This window comes from Malus sylvestris, chromosome 10, assembly GCF_916048215.2.
Source record: "Malus sylvestris chromosome 10, drMalSylv7.2, whole genome shotgun sequence".
Lineage (NCBI taxonomy): Eukaryota > Viridiplantae > Streptophyta > Magnoliopsida > Rosales > Rosaceae > Malus > Malus sylvestris.
Genome location: NC_062269.1, coordinates 9,192,248 through 9,215,693, shown reverse-complemented (window position 1 = coordinate 9,215,693; position 23,446 = coordinate 9,192,248). Strand labels below are relative to the sequence as shown.

At 37.1% G+C, this 23,446-nt stretch overlaps 3 protein-coding genes and 1 long non-coding RNA gene across 8 annotated transcripts; 2 read left to right on the top strand and 2 right to left on the bottom strand.

Moving 5' to 3' along the window:
* Window positions 1–1,198: 1,198 nt before the first annotated feature.
* LOC126585551 (phosphatidylinositol/phosphatidylcholine transfer protein SFH1-like) lies at window positions 1,199–5,977 on the top strand. Its single transcript, XM_050249988.1, has 14 exons — window positions 1,199–1,599; window positions 1,967–2,195; window positions 2,300–2,399; window positions 2,502–2,768; window positions 2,935–3,012; window positions 3,135–3,236; window positions 3,337–3,386; window positions 3,491–3,590; window positions 3,923–4,144; window positions 4,291–4,368; window positions 4,572–4,715; window positions 4,838–4,921; window positions 5,016–5,081; window positions 5,192–5,977. The coding sequence occupies exons 1-14, from the start codon at window positions 1,497–1,499 to the stop codon at window positions 5,207–5,209; spliced, it is 1,641 nt and encodes a 546-aa protein (XP_050105945.1). The 5' UTR covers window positions 1,199–1,496; the 3' UTR covers window positions 5,210–5,977.
* On the bottom strand, window positions 5,828–7,233 carry LOC126585552 (uncharacterized). The gene is made up of 2 exons (XR_007610584.1): window positions 6,340–7,233; window positions 5,828–6,198 (listed from the first exon to the last, which is right to left on the bottom strand). It is a non-coding gene; the product is annotated as an uncharacterized LOC126585552 (long non-coding RNA).
* A 4,227-nt stretch (window positions 7,234–11,460) lies between these two features.
* LOC126585550 (phosphatidylinositol/phosphatidylcholine transfer protein SFH3-like) lies at window positions 11,461–15,643 on the top strand. Of its 2 annotated transcripts, XM_050249987.1 has the most exons (14): window positions 11,461–11,606; window positions 11,900–12,067; window positions 12,148–12,397; window positions 12,498–12,597; window positions 12,689–12,955; window positions 13,048–13,125; window positions 13,237–13,338; window positions 13,431–13,480; window positions 13,745–13,844; window positions 13,936–14,028; window positions 14,153–14,242; window positions 14,383–14,880; window positions 15,025–15,105; window positions 15,317–15,643. In XM_050249987.1, the coding sequence occupies exons 2-14, from the start codon at window positions 12,022–12,024 to the stop codon at window positions 15,332–15,334; spliced, it is 1,773 nt and encodes a 590-aa protein (XP_050105944.1). In that variant the 5' UTR covers window positions 11,461–11,606; window positions 11,900–12,021; the 3' UTR covers window positions 15,335–15,643. The 2 variants fall into 2 exon arrangements, with proteins under 2 accessions (XP_050105944.1, XP_050105943.1); XM_050249986.1 differs by lacking the exon at window positions 11,461–11,606 and having other exon boundaries at window positions 11,643–12,067.
* A 1,047-nt stretch (window positions 15,644–16,690) lies between these two features.
* LOC126585548 (phosphatidylinositol/phosphatidylcholine transfer protein SFH8-like) lies at window positions 16,691–22,888 on the bottom strand. 4 transcript variants are annotated; one of them, XM_050249984.1, is made up of 15 exons: window positions 22,553–22,888; window positions 22,381–22,454; window positions 21,623–21,926; window positions 20,572–20,671; window positions 20,223–20,489; window positions 20,045–20,122; window positions 19,831–19,932; window positions 19,673–19,722; window positions 19,198–19,297; window positions 18,987–19,085; window positions 18,778–18,894; window positions 18,165–18,297; window positions 17,424–17,815; window positions 17,025–17,099; window positions 16,691–16,919 (listed from the first exon to the last, which is right to left on the bottom strand). In XM_050249984.1, exons 2-15 carry the CDS (start codon window positions 22,412–22,414, stop codon window positions 16,896–16,898), a joined length of 1,875 nt encoding a protein of 624 aa, XP_050105941.1. In that variant the 5' UTR covers window positions 22,415–22,454; window positions 22,553–22,888; the 3' UTR covers window positions 16,691–16,895. The 4 variants fall into 4 exon arrangements, with proteins under 4 accessions (XP_050105941.1, XP_050105942.1, XP_050105939.1 ...); XM_050249985.1 differs by having other exon boundaries at window positions 18,778–18,891; window positions 22,553–22,884; XM_050249982.1 differs by having other exon boundaries at window positions 17,424–17,827; window positions 22,553–22,878.
* Window positions 22,889–23,446: the final 558 nt, after the last annotated feature.

Genomic DNA, 23,446 nt, shown 5'->3' with positions numbered 1-23,446 from the left:
ACAACACAAGTTTTATTGAATTAAACTAATACCATATAGAATGCATAAGTTCATGTAGTTAAAATGATAATCAATCTTCATCTTTCATTTTGATTAGGCCTTCTTGCGTAGTACTTTCCAATTGCACTCTCCAAATATATGATAGATTGAAAACTGAATTCACATAATAAAAAAAGAAACGAAGAAGAAAACTTGACCACTAGTCTATAAATTTCTTTACGAAATTTCTGTAAGGATACATAAAATATCGAGGAAATTGACTGATTTCCGAAAGTATCAGGGATATGCGGTGAAACGTACACTTTACTCCCTCCATATTGTTCCCTGATTTTTTTAATATTTCTATGGAAATATCGAGCATATTTAGGATATTTCAAACACTGATCTCATCTTAAAGTATATGTTAAGACAAAACATTTCATGTTAAGCAAATGCTTATGGATTTGCCTCATTGAAGGTCTTGTACTCACTATTTTAGCACTTAGAACTTAAATTTTCCATCTTATTAGGGCTCATTAGGTAATGCTTTTATCGAAAACACTTCTTTACATAAAAAAAAGTTTTGTTAGAAGTGTTTTATATTAGAAAGATGTTGATTTTGTTAGAAGTGTTTTATATTAGAAAGATGTTGAGTCTGTATATAAAAAAATCATAGTGCTTTTTGAAAAAGCACTTCAAGTATCACTTAACATTCGCTTGTTCAGAAAACGCTTATATGACAAAAAATACTTAAGTTTTACTATCAAATAAAACCACTAACACATTTAGCTACCTAAAAGCGGTTTTAGGTATTCTAAAAGGAGTAGGATTCTTTCTTATCTTATTCCCCTCCCCTGCCCTCCTATTTCCCTCCTCCCACACTTTTCATTTTATCTCTCTCTTAATAAAAAAATTAATATAAAATGTTAACGTGACATAATAATGATTGTTCAAATAAGAGGAAGAGAAAAGAAGAGAAAAAAAAAAGGAGAGAAAATCGTACTCCATTCTAAAAACAGTCTCAAATTATCACATCCAAACAATGTATGACGTGTATTAAAAATACAATAATTTGAAGAATATAACATTACAACTAGATCATAGCAAAAAACAAAAGAACTCAAAAAAATAAAATTAAAAAAAAAAGTAAAAAAAAAAAAAAAACAAAACAAACAAACAAACGTTTGCAACTAGATAGATAATATCATTTCCACAAGGGGGACCTGAAAGAGATATCCGCCCGCTGCACTGGTTTCCAAAATAAGAAACACAAAAAGATTCCTATTTGGCGCGTGTGAGATTGCGTTACCGCCGCTGTGACATCGTTTCCATGCGCCGGGAGCGGCCTGTGAAATCCACGCGCCACCTTTGTGGCCTCCAGACCACCTCTAGTGGAGGAAAATGTGCCTCCCTCCATCTCTTAGTCTCCTTCTTGTGGCTGAGGAGGGGAGGAGTGCAGGCATGTTCTTCTCCACCAAATAGTCAGGGCCCTTTGCCTTTGGGATCCGTGAACCACCATGTTTGGCGGTCATGTATTCAGAATTTTGGTTTCAGCCCCATACATTTTTTACAGAAGAATATCAAGATTTGATTTCCTTAATCAAAACTTAACACAGCTGGGTGAGTTGAAACTTGAAAGCCATTATTTTCTCTTCTTTATATATTTATAGAGAAAAATGTACCCATTACTTTACAAGTTGATGTTTAGTAATTTCGAATTGAAATTGTTTTGGGTTACATTTATAATTTCATAGTTTGAGTTTTGACTGATTTGGTTTGTCATACAACATAATTGATTGGGTTTCTCCCAATTCATATGAATTTCATGTTTGCTATGTGAATTGTTTTTGCATTTTGTTCGGACATCCGATAAAATTGGAGCGATACAGAGAAGATAAATGTATAGGAGAAAATGGAAAAGAACAAGAGAGACATCTGTGTTTGTGGGTCAATTTTTTATTTTTTATTTTTTATTACTCGTGTGTAGATGAGAACTCTGAGGATGAGAGCAAAACAAAGCTTATGTCTTTCAAGAAGGCAGCAAACATGATTACAAACTCCTTCAGTAAGGGTCGAAGGAACAGTAAAGTAATGTCTTTCCCTATAGACGATGGCATTGATGCCGAGGAGCTCAAGGCAGCTCAGGAATTCCGGCAAATACTGGTATCCGAAGAACTACTGCCCTCAAAACATGACGATTCTCATATGTTGCTAAGGTTACTTATTCTCTGTTTTGATTGGCAATAACAGTTTTTGATGCCTGAGTTGCTACATGCGGTTATGAATAGGTTGTTTGTTATACTGTTGTATGATGGTGCAGATTTTTAAGGGCCCGGAAATTTGATGTTGAGAAAACAAAGCAAATGTGGTCTGACATGCTCCAGTGGAGGCAGGAATTTGGTGCTGACACTATTATGGAGGTAGTTTTTAATGCTTATATTGAAGTTGGAATATAGTGGAGATGGTTTAGTTGGAGTAGCTATTGTTTGTCTGAAGTTTCCCCTTTTGTTTTTTTTGCTAAGGACTTCGAATTTAAGGAAGTCGATGAAGTCTTAAAATACTATCCACAAGGGCATCATGGAGTTGATAAGGATGGGCGGCCTGTCTACATTGAGAGACTGGGTCAAGTTGATTCTAATAAGCTGCTGCAAGTGACAACAATGGAACGGTATATAAAGTACCACATACGGGAGTTTGAGAGGACCTTTATCTGTAAATTCCCCGCCTGTTCCGTTGCAGCAAAGAAGCACATTGATCAGAGTACCACTATTCTGGATGTCCAAGGAGTGGTACGTGAAAACTATCTTAATTCAGGACAATTGGAGATACCCAATTATTCTGTAGACAAACTGATACTTTAATTCATGTATTAATTGGTGGAGATCTTCTGGTTAGATCTAACTAGCGTGGTGTCAAACATGACATGTGGTATTTATGTGTGTACTTGATCCACAGGGGCTTACAAGTTTAAATAAATCTGCAAGGGAACTCATTCAGCGCCTTCAGAAGGTCGATGGTGACAATTATCCTGAGGTATCCTGTAAAAAGCTGTATGATTTCAAGTTTACGTGAATCAAGCTTCTTGGATTGCTTTCCTATCATGAAAGGTAGTTTTTGTATTCTGTGGCGCTGATTGAACTTTTTGTTTAACATAGACCCTGAACCGTATGTTCATCATCAATGCTGGTTCTGGATTTAGGCTCTTATGGAACACCGTCAAATCTTTCCTTGATCCCAAGACCACTGCAAAAATCAATGTAAGCTTTTGTCCTTTGTTCACTCTAAACTAGTCAATTGGTTTAAAATTTGATCTTGTACTGTTGCTAAATGAGTTGATGACTGATGATTATGAATTAGGTTCTGGGAAATCAATATCAGAGCAAGTTGCTTGAAATAATTGAAGCTACGTAAGTGTTGTTCTAGGAACATTTTAGTATATACCTAGTTCAATCTAAGCTAATTAAACTTCCTATTGTAACTTATAATACTCTTTTTTCTATTAAACCTGCAGTGAGCTACCAGAGTTTTTGGGTGGTAGTTGCACTTGTGCCGATAAGGGTAGCTGCATGATCTCTGATAAGGGCCCGTGGAACGATCCAGAAATAATGAAGGTGATTTTGACAGTTAGAATATGAAATAATTCTTGACGCATAATGTAACAACTTAAGCTTTTGGAAATATGGTAAACCAACAGCCTTAGTCGAACACCTGCATTTACCTCTCTATTTTAGTGCTGGAGAGAGTCTATACGTGAGGGAGAGTAGTGGAATATTAAATAAATGTTGGCCAACAATTTAACAGCTTTTCCTTTGGGGATAGTGGTAAACTACCTGACGTTATCAGCAAGTAATTGAAATTTATTTGTTGTGATACCTTTTATCTATCCTAATTCATATTCTAATGTGAACAAAAGATCTCTAAATCTGTTGCTTTGTTGAGGCAGATGGTTCAGAGTATTCGTGAGGCCAAATGCACGAGCAACACTTCAGGCGATCTGGAGAAGAAAGAGGAGAAACAGGAGAATCAGGAGAAACAGGAGAAACAGGAAGAGAAAATCTCTGAGGAGAAGAAAATCTCTGAAGAGGAGAAGAAAATCTCTGCAGAGGAGAAGAAAGTCTCTGAAGAGGAGAAGTTAATCTCCGAAAATGAGAAGGCTTGCACAAACGTACTCAGACCTTGGCTCAAGTTTGCCTTTTAATTTTTGTGTGTTTATGGCCTTTATTCAAACCGTCTTGCCTCAGTTTTCATAAATGTTCAGTTTCCTGACTTTCCTTATGTTTCTATTTTCTCTTGGCATGCTACTACATGAAGAGAATGGATTCTTTCTGCTCAGATACGTTTTTAGAGGCTGAAATGCATGGGGACTATCTCTCTTCTGTGCCTGAAGAAGTAAGCATGGCCCTTTTATCTTTTTCACATACTTATCAGTTAGTTAACACAAACTCTCTCTCTCTCTCTCTCTCTCTCTCTCTCTCGCTCTCAACATTTTAGTCTTATTATAGTTCAACTTTGCCTCCGTAGATATAAAATTCTGGACCTGGCACTTGCTGGGCTTTATTGTTTGATATACTAATTTGCTTCATCTTGTTCAGCTTTCAATTCCAAGAATGTATCCAATGGGATATGACGATGTTGATCCAATGGTTAGCAAGGGAACTGAACGAGAGGCAGAAAGGCTGAATGCTGCTCTGAATCGACTCGGTGCCTTGGAACAAGAGCTATCTTCAACCAAGCAAGTAGTCATCTTGACATTTTTGAATTCTGTTATTGAAGTTTATACCAGAAAAAGAAAGATCGTAATCAAGACAATAATAAACATAACGATATACATTTTCTTTTTGTGCGAATGGTTTTCAAGGTTGAGACGCAGAAAGAAGAAAAGCTAAAGGCTGCTCTTGACCGCGTCAATGCTTTGGAACAAGAGCTGACAGAAGCCAAGAAGGTAATGTCTTGATATTTTTCAATTCTATTATTGCAGTTAAAATTGAAGCTAGGAAAAGAAAACTTACACGTTTTCTTTTGTTTCATTTTTTCAGGCACTTGAGGAAGCCCGCCATAAACAAGAGGAGCTTCTAGCCTCCGTTGACAAGGAAAAGAAATCTGTATGTAACTAATTACATAATAATTGCTTAGCCAGTTCAAGTTTATTTGTATATCAGATCTATTGCAAGTTTATGTTTTCACCTGCTTGTGTTTTGGACTGTAATTGCAGGGCTTATTCTGTTGGTGACATGATCAATGTAAAAACATTTATCTAGTGTGGTGGATTTAGTGGCTCCGGCTTGTGTGGTTCTCTGGAGAGATGAAATAGACATTTGTTATCAGTGTTTCGCTATTTGGAATGACTGGAATTCTACCTTGCCAATGGTTTTATAACAGCAGGCATTGTCATTAGTTGAGGTGCTCCAAATTAGCAACGGAAAACCACCCTCCAGAATATGCAGAGTACTCCTTCAAAAAAGTAAGAGCCTCCTCCTGAGTTGTTTTATAAGATCAAATGTATATAGATGCAGCTATCAAGGAAAGGGAAAACATGCACCTAGGGTTTGGAACAACTATTAGAGATTCATGGGGCGCGACATTGGCAGCTAACGAAAAACCATGAAAGGGGTAATTTTCAGCAAACAAAAAAAACTATAGAACCACTACAGGGCTATTTGGAAAGAATACAATACAATTTGCAGAGGATATTGCAGGATTTGGCCTGGTCGTGCAAACCACAGAAGATGAATCTATGGCTGCGAACGGGATTTAGTTTAATTTGGTTTGCACTTGTATGTGATTATGGAGAGAACATATGGATGGAGGAGGGTCCTTTGTGGATCTTACCGTACATTGCAAGTAACTCTTCTGCAATTGTAATATCTTGATATAAACAGAATTTCAGTTTTGAGATAAAAGAAAATAGTAATTAGGGTCTAGTCCACAGTTTCAACTCTTGTAAAAAAGCAAAAACTTGTACCAAATATTTGATTAGATGCGGTTTTTAGTTTCTCTACGCTCACGTTTTTGTTCTTGCTTGCTTGCTTGGTTTGACACGCTGTCTGTACGTACCCTCTTCATTCCTCTCTTCCCTAAACGCTTCTCTCTTCCTTGGTTGCCAAGAAAGTGAACCGGAATTGGCAGTGGAGCTTCTTAAGCGCTATGAACAAAATTGGGTGTCAAGTTCAGAGCCTCACTGCACCAGGTGCTAATCCTTTGCTGTTTCCGTGAATGATTCTGCACAAGTCTTTCTCAAGTTGAGTCATGAATAGTGAACTTTTGGAGCAATCTACGTGAATTCGAGAAAAATGGTTATAAATGTTCTTCGGATGAATTATGCATCCAATTAGCTCAAGTAGTAACCCAAAACACACATACTTGAGTAACTAGGGTTGCTTGCTGCCTCTTGCATCCTCGTCAAAATCTTCGCGACCAAATTTAGGTATGGTTTGGGGTTGAGATGATTTTAAAAAAAAGTTGGTATCAAAAAAAGCTAGGGGTCATTTTTGTGTTTGGTAAACTTCCAGCTTCAGCTTTTTTCATAGTTTTGGGTGAAAAAAAGCCAAAATGCAGCTTTGAAAAGCTGGCTTTTCAACTTCTGCGCAAACCTCTAATACACGGGTGAACAATGACCCTTTAATGAAAGTTTCTGGCAATCCTACCTTGAGCTCTCTCTTCTGCCTCCACACTCCTCCGTCAAACCCACCACTCTCCCACACCTCTCTGCACCCCCTCTGCCTCTCCCGCTCCTTCAAACCCACAAAACCCCCCAAACCACCTTCTCTATCCGCCTCAACACTGCCGCCTGCCAGAGACAGAGTCATCGACTTCAAAAAATACAAGGGCAAGATGCTGGGCACCCTCCCTTCAACCTACCTCAAGTGGGTCTCCAAAAATCTTCGCGCTTGCAAATTCGAGGACTAGATGAAGCTCGCCGACCAGGTCCTTGACGACACCGTTTACCGGGACCGGATCGAGTGAGAGCTGGTGGAGAACGTCCTGAACAAAAATCGGAGGAAAACAGACCCAACCTCTGGCATCGTTTCGTCCACCGAGCTATGGCGGCTCCAAACCCATCAAGAACCCTAATTTCCCAAAACCCATTTCTCCATTTCACCGATACATTCATCAGCTCAAGCTTAGGCGGTTGATTCCGAGCAGGAGGAAGAGAGAGTGCAGAGAGAGAGAGAGAGAGTTGAGGTGAGATGGTCTAAGATCGAAGGTTTGTGTGTGGGGTTGTCTCGGTGGAGGAGAAGTGCAGAGAGAGAGAGAGAGCTGAGAGTTTTCGAGAGTGGAGAGGGAAAAGAAGACACAGGGATAACGGAAACGGGGTGTGGGCCCCACGGCCACACAAAATCCTCACATAAAAATAATAATATTAAATAAAATATCATAATAATAATATAGTATTATACATTTTTTGATCATTTCACACAATCACAGCTGTTTTACATAAAAGTTTACCAAACACTATCATACTGCTTTTTTTTTTCTTCCAAAAGCACTTTTACAAAAAAGTTTACCAAACACTCTGCTGCTTTATTTCACAACTGCTTTTTCTCACAGCACAACAAAAACAGATTTTTTTCAAAGCACAGCAATACCAAGCTAGCAAGGAATTAATGTCCCGTTTGTTTCACCTTCTAACATATATATCTTCCACTATGTCAATGGTTAGAGGTGGCTGGGCAGCAGGAAGGTGTCAGTACAGCAACTTTAACAATGCGACGCCACCTGCTAAGCCTGGGGATGGTAAACTGGGTCGTTCTTTATAATGTTTCAGAAACATGAAACAATATATCACTCACACAGCCTGCAACCACAAATACCAAAATAACAAAAACAAAAAACTTTCCGTGATCCATGCCTGTTCACTTTATTCCTTCAACATGTGGTCAAATATACCAATCCTATAGTTTGGAATTACCATCAGAGGCTGCGAGGCATTTTACGACATCTTCCTCTATACCACGACTAGCAGTCGTGACCAAGACATCCACCATACAGTGCTCCACCAAGTAACAAATTGTACCTTTAGCCCCAGACGATACCAAATCAGAACTGAAACGCACAAGAATTTGAGGACATGTTGAGATTGAATGTACATGTTGTATTTGTTTAACAAAATTAACGAAAATTGTATTTATCGTATATATGTCTGTATTTGTTGTCGAAATAAAGATTGGTGTTATTATTCGAAAAAGTAAATGAAAGTATCTTGACAAATAGTCAAATATAATGTGAAAATAAAACCAAATGTATGCAGATATATGCAGCTATTAAGGAAAGGAAAAACATGCACATCTACGGATTGGAATAACTATTAGAGCTTCATAGGGCGCAACAGCTATCGGAAAACCATTGCAGGGGCATTTGGAAGGACTGCAATACAATTGCAGAGTTTAGCTCAGTCATGCGAAATACAGAAGATGAATCTACGGCTGCGGAACGGGATTTTAGTTTAGTTTAGTTTCGGTCTTTCCGTGCATTGCAAGTAATGCTTCTGCAATTATGATATCTTCATATAATGAATATTCCAGTTTTGAGATGAAGAAAAATAATACGTACTTAAGCTTAAGTTCACAGTTTCAGATCTCGTGTCGCTTCTCTTTCCTTTGCTTGTTTGACACTGGTTTTCTCCAACAAAATTCTTTTACCTTCCTCAGTTTTTTTTTTTTCCATCTTTTGATATATAACCCTTCGTATCCAAAATTCATATAATTTTTTCTAGTTCTGAAACAATATCTAGAGAAACTTTTTAATAATGTAGGTGAAATAATTTGCATATTAGAAATTTATTAAGTTTCTATCATTGATGCTTGTGAGTACATAAGTACATCCATATTGAAAAATTGGCAAAAAAAAAGATCATTTTTCAATCCCCAATTACTTAAATAATCAGTTTTCCAATAGCGGTCGATATCTAATATTTATGTTGTCAATATTTTTTTTGGCTAACAAAAGCGTACATAAACTACTCTAAAGAGGGATTAAAACTCAGGTGCAAGAAAGCGAGTCACTATCCTAACCAACAAGTCTTAACTCATAACCTTATATTTTTTGTAACAATAGTGTCACCAAAAATTGCCACAAGTCAACATGAAAGCATCTTATGGCATCACATCACATAGCTCAAATATTTGACTTAAGTCCATGATTGGCACATTAACGCTTTAATTTCCTACCCTAATTAATTCAGCAGCGGGCAAACAATTGCAAACCACCACGATGAATGAAAACTTAGTGGAGAACCACACTTGACAACTAGAGATATATACGTGACTCTTTTTGGGGCTACAACTTCAAAATCTTATAAGAAAGAAGAAAAGTGGTTGACTTTCTCTTCCAAACTTCAACAACCAACTGATGACTACAAATAGAATAAACCCTAGAAGCAAATGACACAAATTAAACTACGTCCAAAAGAGCAAACATTTTCGTTTCCATGTATAACATGTAGGTCAATTTAATATGATTAGTCGTTAGAGATGCTTTATAATAATAACAAAATAATAATAAAAAAGACTTCAAAATTTTGAATTTTAACCAAAAATCATATAATAACTTTATTTAATGATAAAGACAAAAGAAAAAAAAAAGAAAAAAAAAACTCAACCAAAAGCGCATGCAAGACGCACGCCAACCCGTGTTTAGTTCAAAAATAGTACCATTATTCAATTTAAGAAATAGTCAGTTTAAGAAATAGTTTAGTACCCAGGTCCAGTTTAAGAAATAGTTAGTGTTCATTTTAAGAAGCAGTGAGGGAGAGGAGAGAGAGAGTGTGTGTGTGTGTGTGTGATGGGGCTAGGGGTCTTGTGTGCCAGTTTTTTTTTATTATTTTGTGTTTTATATATTAAACGTCATTTTCATTAAAGTTTAAGTCATTATCATTAAATTTTAAACCCCTTTTCATTAATTAAAATGATTAAATAATTTTTTATTAATAAAAAGTCTGAAGAAGCCCTTCCTATTGAAATTCCCTTATAATTATTGAGGAAAGTAGTAAAAAATCATTTTTAACAACAATTTTAGGGGGTGATTGAGCAATGAGTGTGTATGCAAGTCTGGGGAAGTAACTCATATATATTCCCACGATTTGTTTCTTTAATCTATATATTCATAATTGTTGTAGTCAATACTATTTAAAAATGTGATTGTGTAATTTAAAAGTAGGATTTCAATACGATTTGAGATCAACCTAATATTTTATGACTTATATTACTTATGATGCAAGTAAACTCCAAGTAACTAGTATAATAAAAGCATAAAACACCAAGGAGCATAAGCAAAAATACAACCGATGAGCTTCCTTCAATAGCAAAAATACAACCGATAAGCAAAAACACCAAGTAACATATTTTTCCGTTTATATTTAAATGAAATTGCCACTTAGTACTACGGTTTAGTAGTATTTCTCCTCACTTGTTAGGAAGAGGTTTTAAGTTTGATTATCACCAAATGCAAAGTTGAACCACATTATTATGGCAAGCCTATTGTAAGGTTTAGCCCACTCCCCCACCCCCTTAGTATAAATACTATGGTTTGTTCAAAAAAAAAAAATTCATTAATTAATAAGGTCTTAATTTATCGGTATTTTCATTTCAATGATTCTCTCGAGTTTGAATTATTTCTTCTCCCCAGTAAGAAATGAAAATATTTCATCATCGCCTTTGCTTAATTGTCAATGGATTGCTAACACTAGCTTCAATACGAATATCGCAGAGTTTTCCTTCTTTTATATAATACCAAAGTACAAATGCAATATTTCAGTTGCTAGTTTCTTCGTAAGGTTCCACAAAGATCCTCATAATTTCAAGGTGTCAGTTTTGACTCTAGCAATTTCAACGAGTTATGCTCCTTCTACTCTTTACTTAAAAAGGGGACATGTTAGTGACTTGCCATGATAGTCTACTTTTTAAGAGACAGGGAAGACTCACACATGTATTTTAGTGTTCTCTTGAACACCATCGTGTGATCTACCAGTACCAAGAATCGAACTCAAAACGTGCCTAGTAGAATACGAACGTGGAATTCGTTGACAACCATTGGGTCATCCCTTGGTGGTTATTATGCATCTTATACAAAAATTTCACATTAAAAATATAACAGTATAAAATACGATATAAAATCACATTCACTTTCACCAATGTGGCTATGCCCACGTCTACAATTTTTCGTTCGATTAAATCAACATATCAAATTAAGTCATTATCCTAAAATCGCAACTCTATAATTTTTATTTTTATTTTTATAAGATATATTATTAACCAAAAAAGTTGGTATATTGATATTCCAACAAAAATAGTAGTAGGTTTTGCGTGGAAAAAGAAGGATGACCGTTGGGAAAAGTTAGTTAACTTGTGCGGGAAAAGGAAAAGATATTGAACGGAGTGGCTTGCATTTCGCAGCCGCAGGCCACCAAAAACAGCAAAAACTGGTCAAGCAATGCAATGCACAGAGACGACCATGTCAATGGGGAAAAAAATGAAAACAAAATCTCCCTTTTATTGGTGTCAATCTTTCTTTACTAAATAAGTCATGTCATCCTCTCTGTCTGTCTGGCCCTCCACTTCTAGAGATTAATTCGGGTCATATATATGCTTCACCACTTTCTCTCTTACCTCCCTACATTTCTTGCCAAAAAGGTATTCTTCTTCTTCTTCGTTCTCTCAACCTCCCTCTCTTCTCTACACACCTAATCTCTTGTTTTTCCTCTTTTCTAATTTCTCAATCGTTAATTTCAATACTTTCGGTGCTTATGTTGTCAAACTGTGAATCTGAAACACTGATCATTTGATTCTTTCACAATGCGGTCTAAATTCATAGTTTGGCAATGCAAGTATTTGTATCGAACATAAGTACCCTTTAAATGCATGAGAACAAGATTAATTCAAGGTTTGGTGTTCTAACTTTGTTTTCGTTTTTGGGTGAACTAAAGTTGTTGGTGTAGGGTATATCCTCCGAGGGCTCTAGTTTGAGCAAGTTGTGATATATGAGTGCTTAACCCTCCTATCCTTTGGCTGTCTCAAAGCGGTAGAGCAACCTTGCAAGATATCAACCATGTGTGACCCTATGCCTGCATCCGTCGACCGACACCTTAAACCTGGTAAGTTATAATTAACAATCAAACATTTGTGCCTACATTTTCATTCTTTCTCAATCTTTGTCTGCAATTATTCTCTGCAGTTCACGAAGAAACTTCCGAGGATGAGAGGAAAACAAGGCTTGGGACTCTTAAGAAGAAGGCAATCAATGCCTCCACCAAGTTTAAGCATTCCTTTACTAAGAAGGGACGAAGAAGCAGCAGGGTGATGTCCGTCCCAATCGAGGATAACATTGATGCAGAGGAGCTACAAGCAGTGGACGCATTTCGCCAAGCACTAATCTTGGAAGAACTACTGCCTGCAAAACACGATGATCATCATATGATGCTAAGGTAACTTATAGTCCATCTTTTGGCTAGCGTTAACGATTTGAGGTATCCAGTTTCTCTAACGATTATGAGTAAATTGCTATTTTCTTGTATGGTGGAAAAGATTTTTAAGGGCCAGGAAATTTGACATTGAGAAGGCAAAGCAAATGTGGACTGATATGCTTCAGTGGAGAAAGGAATTTGGTGCTGACACCATCATGGAGGTATTTTAACGCTTCTTTTTTTTAACTTACCTTATGCCTTTATTGACTACTGTCCAGAAGCCCTAAATTTCTCCTTCGATTATTTTGTTAGGACTTCGATTTCAAGGAAATTGATGAAGTCTTGAAGTACTATCCCCAAGGACATCACGGAGTTGATAAGGATGGACGACCTGTCTACATTGAGAGACTTGGTCAAGTTGATTCTAACAAGCTGATGCAAGTGACAACAATGGAGCGTTACTTGAAGTACCATGTTCGGGAGTTTGAGAGGACCTTTGTCTGTAAATTCCCTGCATGTTCCATTGCAGCAAAGAAGCATATTGATCAAAGCACCACTATTCTTGATGTCCAAGGAGTGGTTAGTAAACATAGCTAGATACTTTGATTTTTCTTTTTCCCTTGTTTTGATTGCAAAAGAAGTAATCGTGAGTTCGTGTAATTGATGTGCAGGGGCTTAAAAATTTCAACAAATCTGCAAGGGACCTCATCCAGACCCTTCAGAATATTGATGGTGGCAACTATCCTGAGGTATCCTGTAAATGTCATTTCAATTCTTGTGCAACAAGCTTTCTTGGTTTGCCTAGCAAGAAAACCAGTTTTGTTATTTTATGACGTGATCGAAAGCTTTCTTCATTGTAGAGCCTCAACCGTATGTTCATCATCAATGCTGGTTCCGGATTTAGACTCTTATGGAACACTGTGAAATCTTTCCTTGATCCAAAGACCACTGCAAAAATCAATGTAAGCATTCATCTTTTGTTTACCGTAACCTACTGCTGATTTACGATTTTGACATGGTAATGGTGTTAAACGAGTTGATGATTACCCATCAGGTTCTCGGAAACAAATACCAGAGCAAGCTGCTTGAAATAATTGATGCCAGGTAAGTTTCCACTAGGGCAAGATATATTTCCTTGGAATTCGGTTCAATTTTTCATACATCTCCAAGTCTATATTGTTAGCATTCCTGATTCACATTGTGCTGTAACATATTTGTTTGGTAACGTAACATCGTATTAGCTTCATATTCTGTCATAACGTGTTTTCGTTCCTGATTCACATTGTGCTCTACATATTTGCTTGGTACCGTAATATCGTATTAGCTTCATATTCTGTCATAAAGTGTTTTCGTTAAAATCTGCAACAGTGAGCTGCCAGAGTTTCTAGGTGGCACTTGTACTTGTGCTGATAAGGGTGGTTGTATGCGCTCGGATAAGGGCCCGTGGAATGATCCAGACATAATGAAGGTGATTTACTACTGTTTTGTTTCTGTTTGACTGTAGTATCTTCTATGTTAATATGAACAAAGGATTAAAATCAGTTGTTTCGATGAGCCAGATGGTTCATGATGGTGCGGCCAAATGCCCGAGGAAATCTTTATCCGGCATTGAGGAGAAGATAATTTCTGAAGATGAGAATGCCTCCTCAAAGGTACTCAGATCTTTGAGCTTTGGTGTAATTATGGCCTCTCTTCAAACTGTCTTTTTTGGTTATTTTTTTCAATGATCAATTGCCTAATATCTGTTTGATTTTTGTATGCTACAACCACATGAAGAGATATGATTCCTTCAAATCAAAAACCGTTCCAGATGTTGATGTGCATTTTCAAGTGGAGTATCGAAGACCCTCTCATCTGCTTAAAAAGGTAAGCTTAGCAGACCTTCATTATCATATAGATCTCTATTCAGTTTTTGCTACCCCTTTCAAAAGTAGTGCAGATGGTGCTGTTCCATGGACCATGTCGCATTTATCTGTGGATGTTCTCATTTTCTTTGTATTTTGCAGGTTTCAATCGCAGACAAGGGCAATCAGGCCTATGAGTATGACAACTTTGCACCGATGGTTGACAAGACTGTTGATGCAAATTGGCCTAAGTCAGTTCATTATGATGAATTTCCTACAGAAGGATTCCCTGTGCATGATACACGCAAGGTTCCTGATGGACTAACCAATCAGTTACTGTCTGGACTCATGGCCTTCATCATGGGAATTGTCGCCATGATTCAATTCACACGAAGCATGCCAAGAAAACTCACTGATGCTGCCCGGTATGGAAGCCCTGTTTACTACAATGGAGTGCTGGTTAAAGGCCAACCATTGCCTGCGCCTGCCATCTCCAGCGCTGACTACATGAACATGATGAAGCGCATGGCCGAACTGGAGGAGAAGCTGTATGCTCTCAGCTCGAAACCAGCAGTCATGCCACCTGACAAAGAGGAGATGTTGAATGCTGCTCTGAACCGCGTCAACACCTTGGAACAAGAGCTGTCATCAACAAAGAAGGTAAATCGTCATGACATTCATGTCTTTTGGCGTTGATGTTGGCATTCCCAAAAGAAAAATGAAACCGAAACAGGAAAATCTATATCAAGAGAAAACTGACTAAAGGTGAACATGTACATTTTGTTTTTGTTTTGCTTTTTGCAGGCGCTTGAGGACACCCTTGTTCGACAGGACGAGCTTATAGCGAACCTTGAGAAAAAGAAGAAGAAGAAGAAGAAGAAGTTTGTAAGTGACCTAATTATTACCCTTCTACTGCTTAACCAGCTCTACTTATGGCCTTTTGCACTCCTCACTTGCGTATAAAATATTCAGTTTGGAGTGCAGATGGTTGAAAAGAAGAGTACCAAAATCGATGCCCATTGCGTAAACATGCCACTACAAATATCAGACGTGGAAAAGTGTTTTGACATGGTTGTTTTTTGAACTGTGACTGCAGAACCCCTTCTCTTGGTAGGGTGGTGATCGCTCCGGCTATTGGATTTGAAGCTCTGGATGAACAGATGAAGTAACGTTGAGGGTTAGCTGTTGGTGGCGGCGGTGGTTCGATTGTCAGCTCCCCTACGGATGCGTTGTGGAATGCGTTCGGTTCTATGTTTGCTAGTTTGGTACTGTAACTTATAAAGCTTTTGTACATTACTGTGCAGTGTGCCTTTCTTTCAAAGTTTGTCTATATTTTGCGTAAACATGGCACCGCTTTAGCTTTACAATGTGCAATTTATTTTGGAGAAATAAGTAAATCATGAATTTTATTTGGTTAAACAAATACATAGAATTTTTAGTTCTTAAAAACAAAAATCTAAATACAATGTATAATATTTAAGAAAATAAAGAATACAGTGATAAATTAATAGGTTATTAATTTCCATAATTTAATAGATTTTTCTTCATATTAAGGCTATTAATTTATATAGGTTAACGGTAATATATACCGATTTTTACGGATTGTCAATACCCAATTAGTAATCTAGGTTAATTTGAATGCATTGAATCATGCATTTTGTAACGAGCAGATGAGTTATCATAATTTACAACTAAATTATATAATAGCATGATTTTTTTTTTCACATTGTCTAACAACTCAAAGTAAATCATTTTTCACATTGTCATAATTTCATTTATTTTTTCGAAAGGTCCTTCAGTGCAAAAGACCTCAAACCAAATTTTTTTTCCAAAAGGTCTGACAAAAGCATTTCTCCTCGAATGTGCCACATGTTCTTCCCTATTACCGAGTTTACGTAACTACATATCTCTATCGATTTTACATAACTACATATCTCTTTGATCGTGTGACCGACCTAGCACGTAATGAGAGGGAGAGGATTTAAGAAAATGAAAAACACGTCATTTTTAGTCTCTTATACATCCCTATTTATTCCTGACCGTTTATTCTGTTTGACTTATCCAATCCGATGGCTAGAAAAGAAGAAAAACGAAGTGTAAGAAACTACAAAAAGTATGTAAAAAAACTTTCCATTTAAATAAAACTGGTGATAAGCAAGAATTATAGAATTATTTGGTCATACGCCCTATAAATCTCTCCCTCCAATCGGGCGACCTAGCATCTCTTCTGCCTGATGTAAAACTTCTAAGATGGTTTTTTTGGGGTTAATTTTCTCTCCTCTCTTTTTTCCTTTCATTTTTTTTTGGGTCAAATGATAGCTTTTATTAGATTAGGTGTTAGATTAATCACTGACGGATTCGAACCCACACTGTCATGTAAGGGCTCAACTCTTTTTCATCAGTGGTAAAGGGCCACTTGCTTAATTTTCTATCTATTGTTGATAAAACGTGCACCACATAAGCCATAATATGATAAAATCTCTGGTTAGTTAACTCACTCCCAACATTTCCAACATTTCCAACATTCCCCGGAAACGTTATCGGATTAAGCAAATAAAAACTGCACAAACTTCTTTCAAGAAAATAAACACAACGGTCAGTTCCGTATGATTCTCAGTAGACAGAATGGGCATCATTTCGATGATATATGTGTCTCTCTTCAACAGCAACCACCTCTACCAGCAAAAAAACTTCTTTTTCTGATGACAAGGAGCAAGAAAATGTCTCAAAACTCTTGAACCCAACCCACGGAAACGAAAAAGAAGAATATGCATTTTCATAGATAGACTTTATGGTTAACGTACCCGGAGCCTGGCGTCTTCTTCCCTGTCAATATAGGCCAGAAGCTCTTCTTGCCTCATTAAAGCCTCGTGCAGAGCCTGCTCCATAAGAAACACCGTCAATATATGCATCATTCTTAATTACCGAAACTAAGTCAAGTGACAACCAAGAAGCACTCATGCCGTCATGGGTGCCTTAACATAAATAGCCGTATATGCACAATGAGATGCAAAATAAATGCAATCAATCCCCTTAAATATGTCATGTGGAGAGATGCAAACACAAAAAATTTAAAGAAAATAACAAATCGAGTAGGGCACTCATGCAATAGTATTGACAAGTTGAAATTTTTCCAAGGCAGTAATATGATTTCACGGGTTGAAGGCACCCACTTTACCACGAATCAAATAAAGCTTCTATACCTTTTTAGTAGCAATTAACTCGGCTTCCAAGGCATCCACCCGACAAACAGCAGCATTCAGCAATTCCTCTTTCTCATAAGGCATCTCGGATGGCTTAGCTTCAAGCATGCCAACCTTCTCCTCAAGCTCCACCAGCTTTTTCAGTACAGTGGGGAGAAGATCTGTCCCTGTAATTGGTGCTGTTGGTGAGGGAGGATGACCCTCTTCCTTGTTTGCTTCATCAGAAGTGCTTTCCGGAATATTTTTATTGTGATTGACCAATGCATCAGGAAGCTTCCTAGTTACTTGGGAAGCCACTGAGCGGAAGAGAGTGAGGAAAGTCATGAAGAAGGCCATCAGTGCAACCAAAATCCGACCTTGGATTCCTTCTGGATTCTTCGGGGTGTCAGGTACTGGAAGTGTCCCTGAATGGGAAAGATAATTTCACTTTCTTGTTTTATATAAGGCCAAGTACCAAAACAATTAAAAGAAAAACAAGAAAATAACAGTTCAATCAAATATAGGTAACAAGTGTTACAAGGCAGAAACTACAATAATATTTAAGTAATATAGCGTATGTCATCTGAAATTCGGCACAAGATATAACCATCAGTATAAAAGTAAATTAATGTAATGAAATTTCAACTATTATGAGGCTGTGAAGTCTTATCATAGTGGACTAGTTTGAGTTGCTACTATAACAATAGGATAAATTAAAAAATGTTATATCTTGGCAGAAAAGACGAAGCTAGACTTGCTGACCTTTGGAAGAATGAGTTCTCTGGAGGGCCACTTGCTTTTTCCAATTAGTATCAACGGCTTTGTCAACCATAGGAACATATTCATCATAACCAGAGAAATGACCTGCACAGTTTGCCTTGCCAACGGCTTTAACCTGCATATTAATTATAGCACATTAAAGAATACATAAATGACACAAATGAATATAGCCATCAATAGAGAGAGTAAAAAGTTACAGGCTATTCTTGCTGATTAGAGTTTCTCCTTTGAATGCTATTACAAGTATTAAGCTATCATGAGAAAACCCACGCTATAATTTACACTAGCAAGTTAATTTAACCTTCCGAATTATGGCAGAAGATCTAAGAGGGAAGAGATGACAACCAACGTACTGTAGTAAGAGTTCCATATCAAATTAAACTGTATAAAGGCCAATGCTCAAGTTCTAGTTCTTCTATCCCATCTAGAAGATTGTTCTATCAAACAAAGCAGACAAGAATGCTCTCCTAACTTCTTCCACCAACTCTTAAAGAGACATATCAATTACCTGTACAAAATAAGCTCCTTTCTAAGACTCCAAAAATGAATCAATTAATCATAGTAGTAACATTACATAATAAAAGGTTAAACCTACCTCTTCACGAACAGGAGTCAATCGAAGATGTGAATAATTCTTCAAAGCTTTTGGGGACGCAATATCTTCTGCTTCAGATCCTGACTCAGCAGTGGATGTATCACTTCCCTTTACCTGCTTCAATAGATAGCCCCTCATAAATTGTAAAAACTAATGCAAAAATAATCTCACTTTTTATTGTGCAGTATTGAAAACTATAGAAGTTTTACCATAGGATATTGTGGCTTAGCATAAGCAAGAACCTTCCCCTCACTGTTTAGAACTTTAACAACTTGCCTTGCACGTCGTGCTTCACCGTTTAGAACCATCTGTAACAAAGAGCACAAGCAAGCTCAATTCAGTAACCACAATATGGCAATATACCTCGTAAAAGTAAAAAGAATATGCAGCAGAAAGGAAATCCAGAGGGCAAGATATAACCTTCAATATCTCAGGGTTTTTCCATGGCCCCTTATCAGATCGAAGGCAACCTCCCTGATCTGCACAGGTACAGTTACCGCCCAGAAATTCTGGCAACTCACTGCATACTTGGAAAAATCTTTGTAAGTATTGAGAGATGCGCAATTATAAATTTAACATAGGAAAGACAACTGTAACTATAGAATATAATAATAGAAATTAGATGTACATACGTACATATACATGCATATATATATATATATATATATATATATATGTATATATGTATGTACATATATGTCTTTGGGTATCTATATTTACAGAGAGGTTACACTGTTGTATTGCCAGACAACCACACATTCAACTATGATTCAACATGAACAACAATCTTGATTCAAATTGCATTTGGAGCAAGTACATTATACTGAACTTCTATGTGTGTTAAGATTGCAAAAATATAGCATTACGGATGACAGATACACTGCAGCCTGCTCACCTGGCATCGATTACCTCAAGCAATTTGTTCTGATATTTGTTTCCAAGAACCTGAAATGTTGTGTACAATCAAACAAAGAAATATGGTAAATTCATGACATTCCAGTGAACCCCAAACGTTAAAAGTTCTGATACAAGGAATAAGTAATTTCTCCATACATGAATCTTTGATGTTGTTCTAGGATCGAGAAAAGTCTTCACAGTGTTCCACAGCAGCCTAAATCCAGGACCAGCATTAATGATGAACATTTGACACAGGGTCTGCACCAGTTATGAATAGATAATAGGTCCAAAGGTGGTGTTAAAATTGACTTTACAATCCATATAAAAAAGTAGCTATGACATAAAGTTCTAAACAAATACGATTGCATACCTCAGGGTAATTGTTATTATCAATGTTCTGCAACCGCGTAATTAAATCTCGTGCAGACTTTGTAAAATTCTTGAATCCCTAGAAACAATTAAAACAAACAAACATACAATAATTAGATATTCTGATTGTACTTCATATGAAAAGTAATTATAGAAATGGTTGATTACAGGTAACATACCACGCCTTGAACATCTAAAATTGTAGTGCTTGAATCTATGTGCCTCTTTGCAGCAATGGTGCAAGCTGGAAATTTTATTGCAAAGTTTTTCTCGAACTCCTGGACATGGTATTTCACATAACGATCCATAGTCGTAACCTGCATTACTTTATTGGGATCTACTTTACCCAATCTTTCAATGTAAATGGGCCTTCCCTCCTTATCCACACCATGATGCCCATGAGGGTAGTGCTGTAGAACTTCATTCAACTCTTTGAATTCAAAATCCTGAAGAAAAAAAACATCATGGTAAATAAAATGAGAAATAAAAAGTATGCATAATCAAACAAATTTTATCAGGCGCAGTTACCTCCATGATAGTGTCGGCACTATAGTCCTTTCTCCATTGAAGCATATCAGCCCACATATGCTTGGCTTTTTCAACATCAAACTTCCTTGCTTTCAAAAACCTGAAAGTAAGTAACATCTAAAGGTTAATGTCTAAAATGGGAAACCATATTAATCAATATTACCAGAACTTCATCAAACAAAACAAAACAAAGATGTGAGAATGCATAAACAATTTTTAAGTATGGCAGCAACCAATTACACTTGAAGTGCTCATGCAAGCAGCATGGATTTAAGATAAAGATAAGGGAATCACAATCCACGAAGGATGTTTACTTGATAAACCATCCACACTGACTAAGAACTGAGAACCAGCTAGTCACAAGAATAAATTATTTGCTTAATTAGAATACCAGATATTACAGAAGCCCTCTGGTACAATTCATTTACAAGAACATTTTTCTACAATGATGCTATATGATATGAAATCATAACTATAACACATGTTATCCCCTTCTCTCTCCCACACTCCTAATACCATAGAAATATGTCTATCTGATCAGATACAAGCAAAAGTACCTACAATGATCGCTCCCCTATCTTCAGGACATGTTCTCGAGTTTAAATCAGGGAATCCCAATCTCACAGTACTTATTAGCCATATATCAAGAAACTACAAGTTTATTACCTCCAAACGAATTTTAACAAAACCTTATATCTGATGAATGACATTTAAAGAGCACCTATTTCAATTAGGAAAATAACACTCGAGTGAGCTCATGCAAGCTAAAGTTCCAACAAGCAGAATCAGAAAGGAGAATAAGGACCACTGAAGATACTTAATCCTCTACTTTTGTCATGGTACCGTACCATTCCCCAATTATTCCCTAGAAAACAAAAACTAAACCCAATCAATCTAAATCATTGGTCCATTTATCTTAACAAAAAACTAGTATATCACTCGAAGGCACAGTTTGCTGCAGTCAAAATCTAATATACTATCAAATTATGAACTTCCAGAAGTATTCGTATGCATGATTATATATAATGGTGCAAGATGAACAACTGAGCACCTCAACATCATATGATAGTCGTCATGCTTTTCTGGGAGCAATTCATCCAAAATTAGTGCTTGTCGAAATGCATCAACAGCCTGCAGCTCTTCAATATCGCGAACGTCTTCAATGGAAACAGAGCTGACTCGGCCATCACTCTTTCTCCTACTGCCCTTTTTCTTGAGAGAATGTTTGAATTTGGTAGATGCATTTAGCGCCTTCTTCTTCAGAGTCCCAATTCTAGTCCTCCGCTCATCCTCGGAATTCTCAAAATCAGACTTCCTCTCTCTCCTCTCATCACTACCATAAAACCCTTCAAAACCTGCATCACAACAACAACAGGATTGACATAAAAAAAAATCGCCGGAAATGCCCGTATTTGTAAAACCATTTGATAACAAGTATAAGAATAGGGTTTTTGGAAAACATTAACAAATATAATACAACAAATTTGTAAAATTTGATGTCTTGACCTGAGAAATGAGCACCCATTTACTAATACACAACCATGAGAGGAAAAAGAAAGTCAAAATTCAAACTTTCTTCAGATTTCCTTTTCATTTCCGCTGAATTTTCTCAGCAACCAAACAGAAACCCTAAATTCAGCAAACAAAACTAAACCCATCCAAAATCACAGTCCCCTCAAGACCACACAAAAAACCCTTACACATTCAACAGCAACAAGAACACAGCCGCACCGACAAAAATCTAGAGAGATAAAGCATTATAGAGAGAGAGAGAGAGAGAGAGAGAGAGAGGGAAGAGAGATGACTCACAAGGCCTGGCGAACCGATCTAGCGGGCCCGACATTCTCGACTCCGATTACTCACACGCATCCACGCAATGGACACTGCAAAAAACCTCCCATTTCCGTCAGAAATTCCAGAAACCGCGAATTTCGGAGCACGAACGAGAAAATTGAGGAGTGAAATGCAAGCGTATTTGTACCTTTTTTGCTTCGTAACGTCGGAAATCAGGAGGAGGGAGATCGATCGGACGGTCAGCAATGCTGGATCAGTCAGAGAAAGCTCCTGTTAGCCGATCTGCAGCTGGAGCGTTGTCGGTAACGGATTCACGGAAATTATCTCAAGATTCTTTCTTTCTTTCCTTTTTTTGGCTTCGCTTAAATAAATAAATAAATAAATAAATAAAATCGCAGGTGAGCGACGGCGAAGAGAGAGAGAGAGGGAGAGGAGTTTAATTTGTACTTATAGTTGGACTTGGTGAGCTACGGAAGGAGGTGGGACCCGGTGGTGGGGTGGCAGAGAGGGACACGTGGCGTGTGAAGTAGCGTTGAAGATGGAATGTGCCGGCGGTGGTTGAGGAGTGAAAGGTGGCGGGGTTGGAGATAATTAAATAATGATTTGGTCTTCGGTTGAGGTTCGTATTTATTTATGGTGTTTTCGTCTCTATACTTTTGCACGTGGTTGTGTTGGAAGCTTGGAAGGAACAAAACAATTGAACAACCCTACAGTTTTGACACTGTTTTTTGTCTTTTATTTCATTATTTTTGGTAATTTTTATGAAAAACTAATTAAAAATTTTCAATAAATTTTTAATCAAAGCCACTCAACAACTTTTATTTAAAGAAATTTTGTTCAAGTACCACATGAATTTGCAAGCATGTGCATTAATGCTATCTAAACTTTTAATACTTAAACTCTCTTAACTATTGAAATCTACTATCTACATTATTTTGTATCCATGTTTCTATTAAAATATGTCATGCGCCCTTCACGTGGGGGGATATTTTTTCCAATTCACTTCCTAAGCTTGCTGGAGTCAATTTGTGCAAAGGCAAAAGGCATTTTTTTTAGCGACGTTGGAGTCAGGTCATAAAGA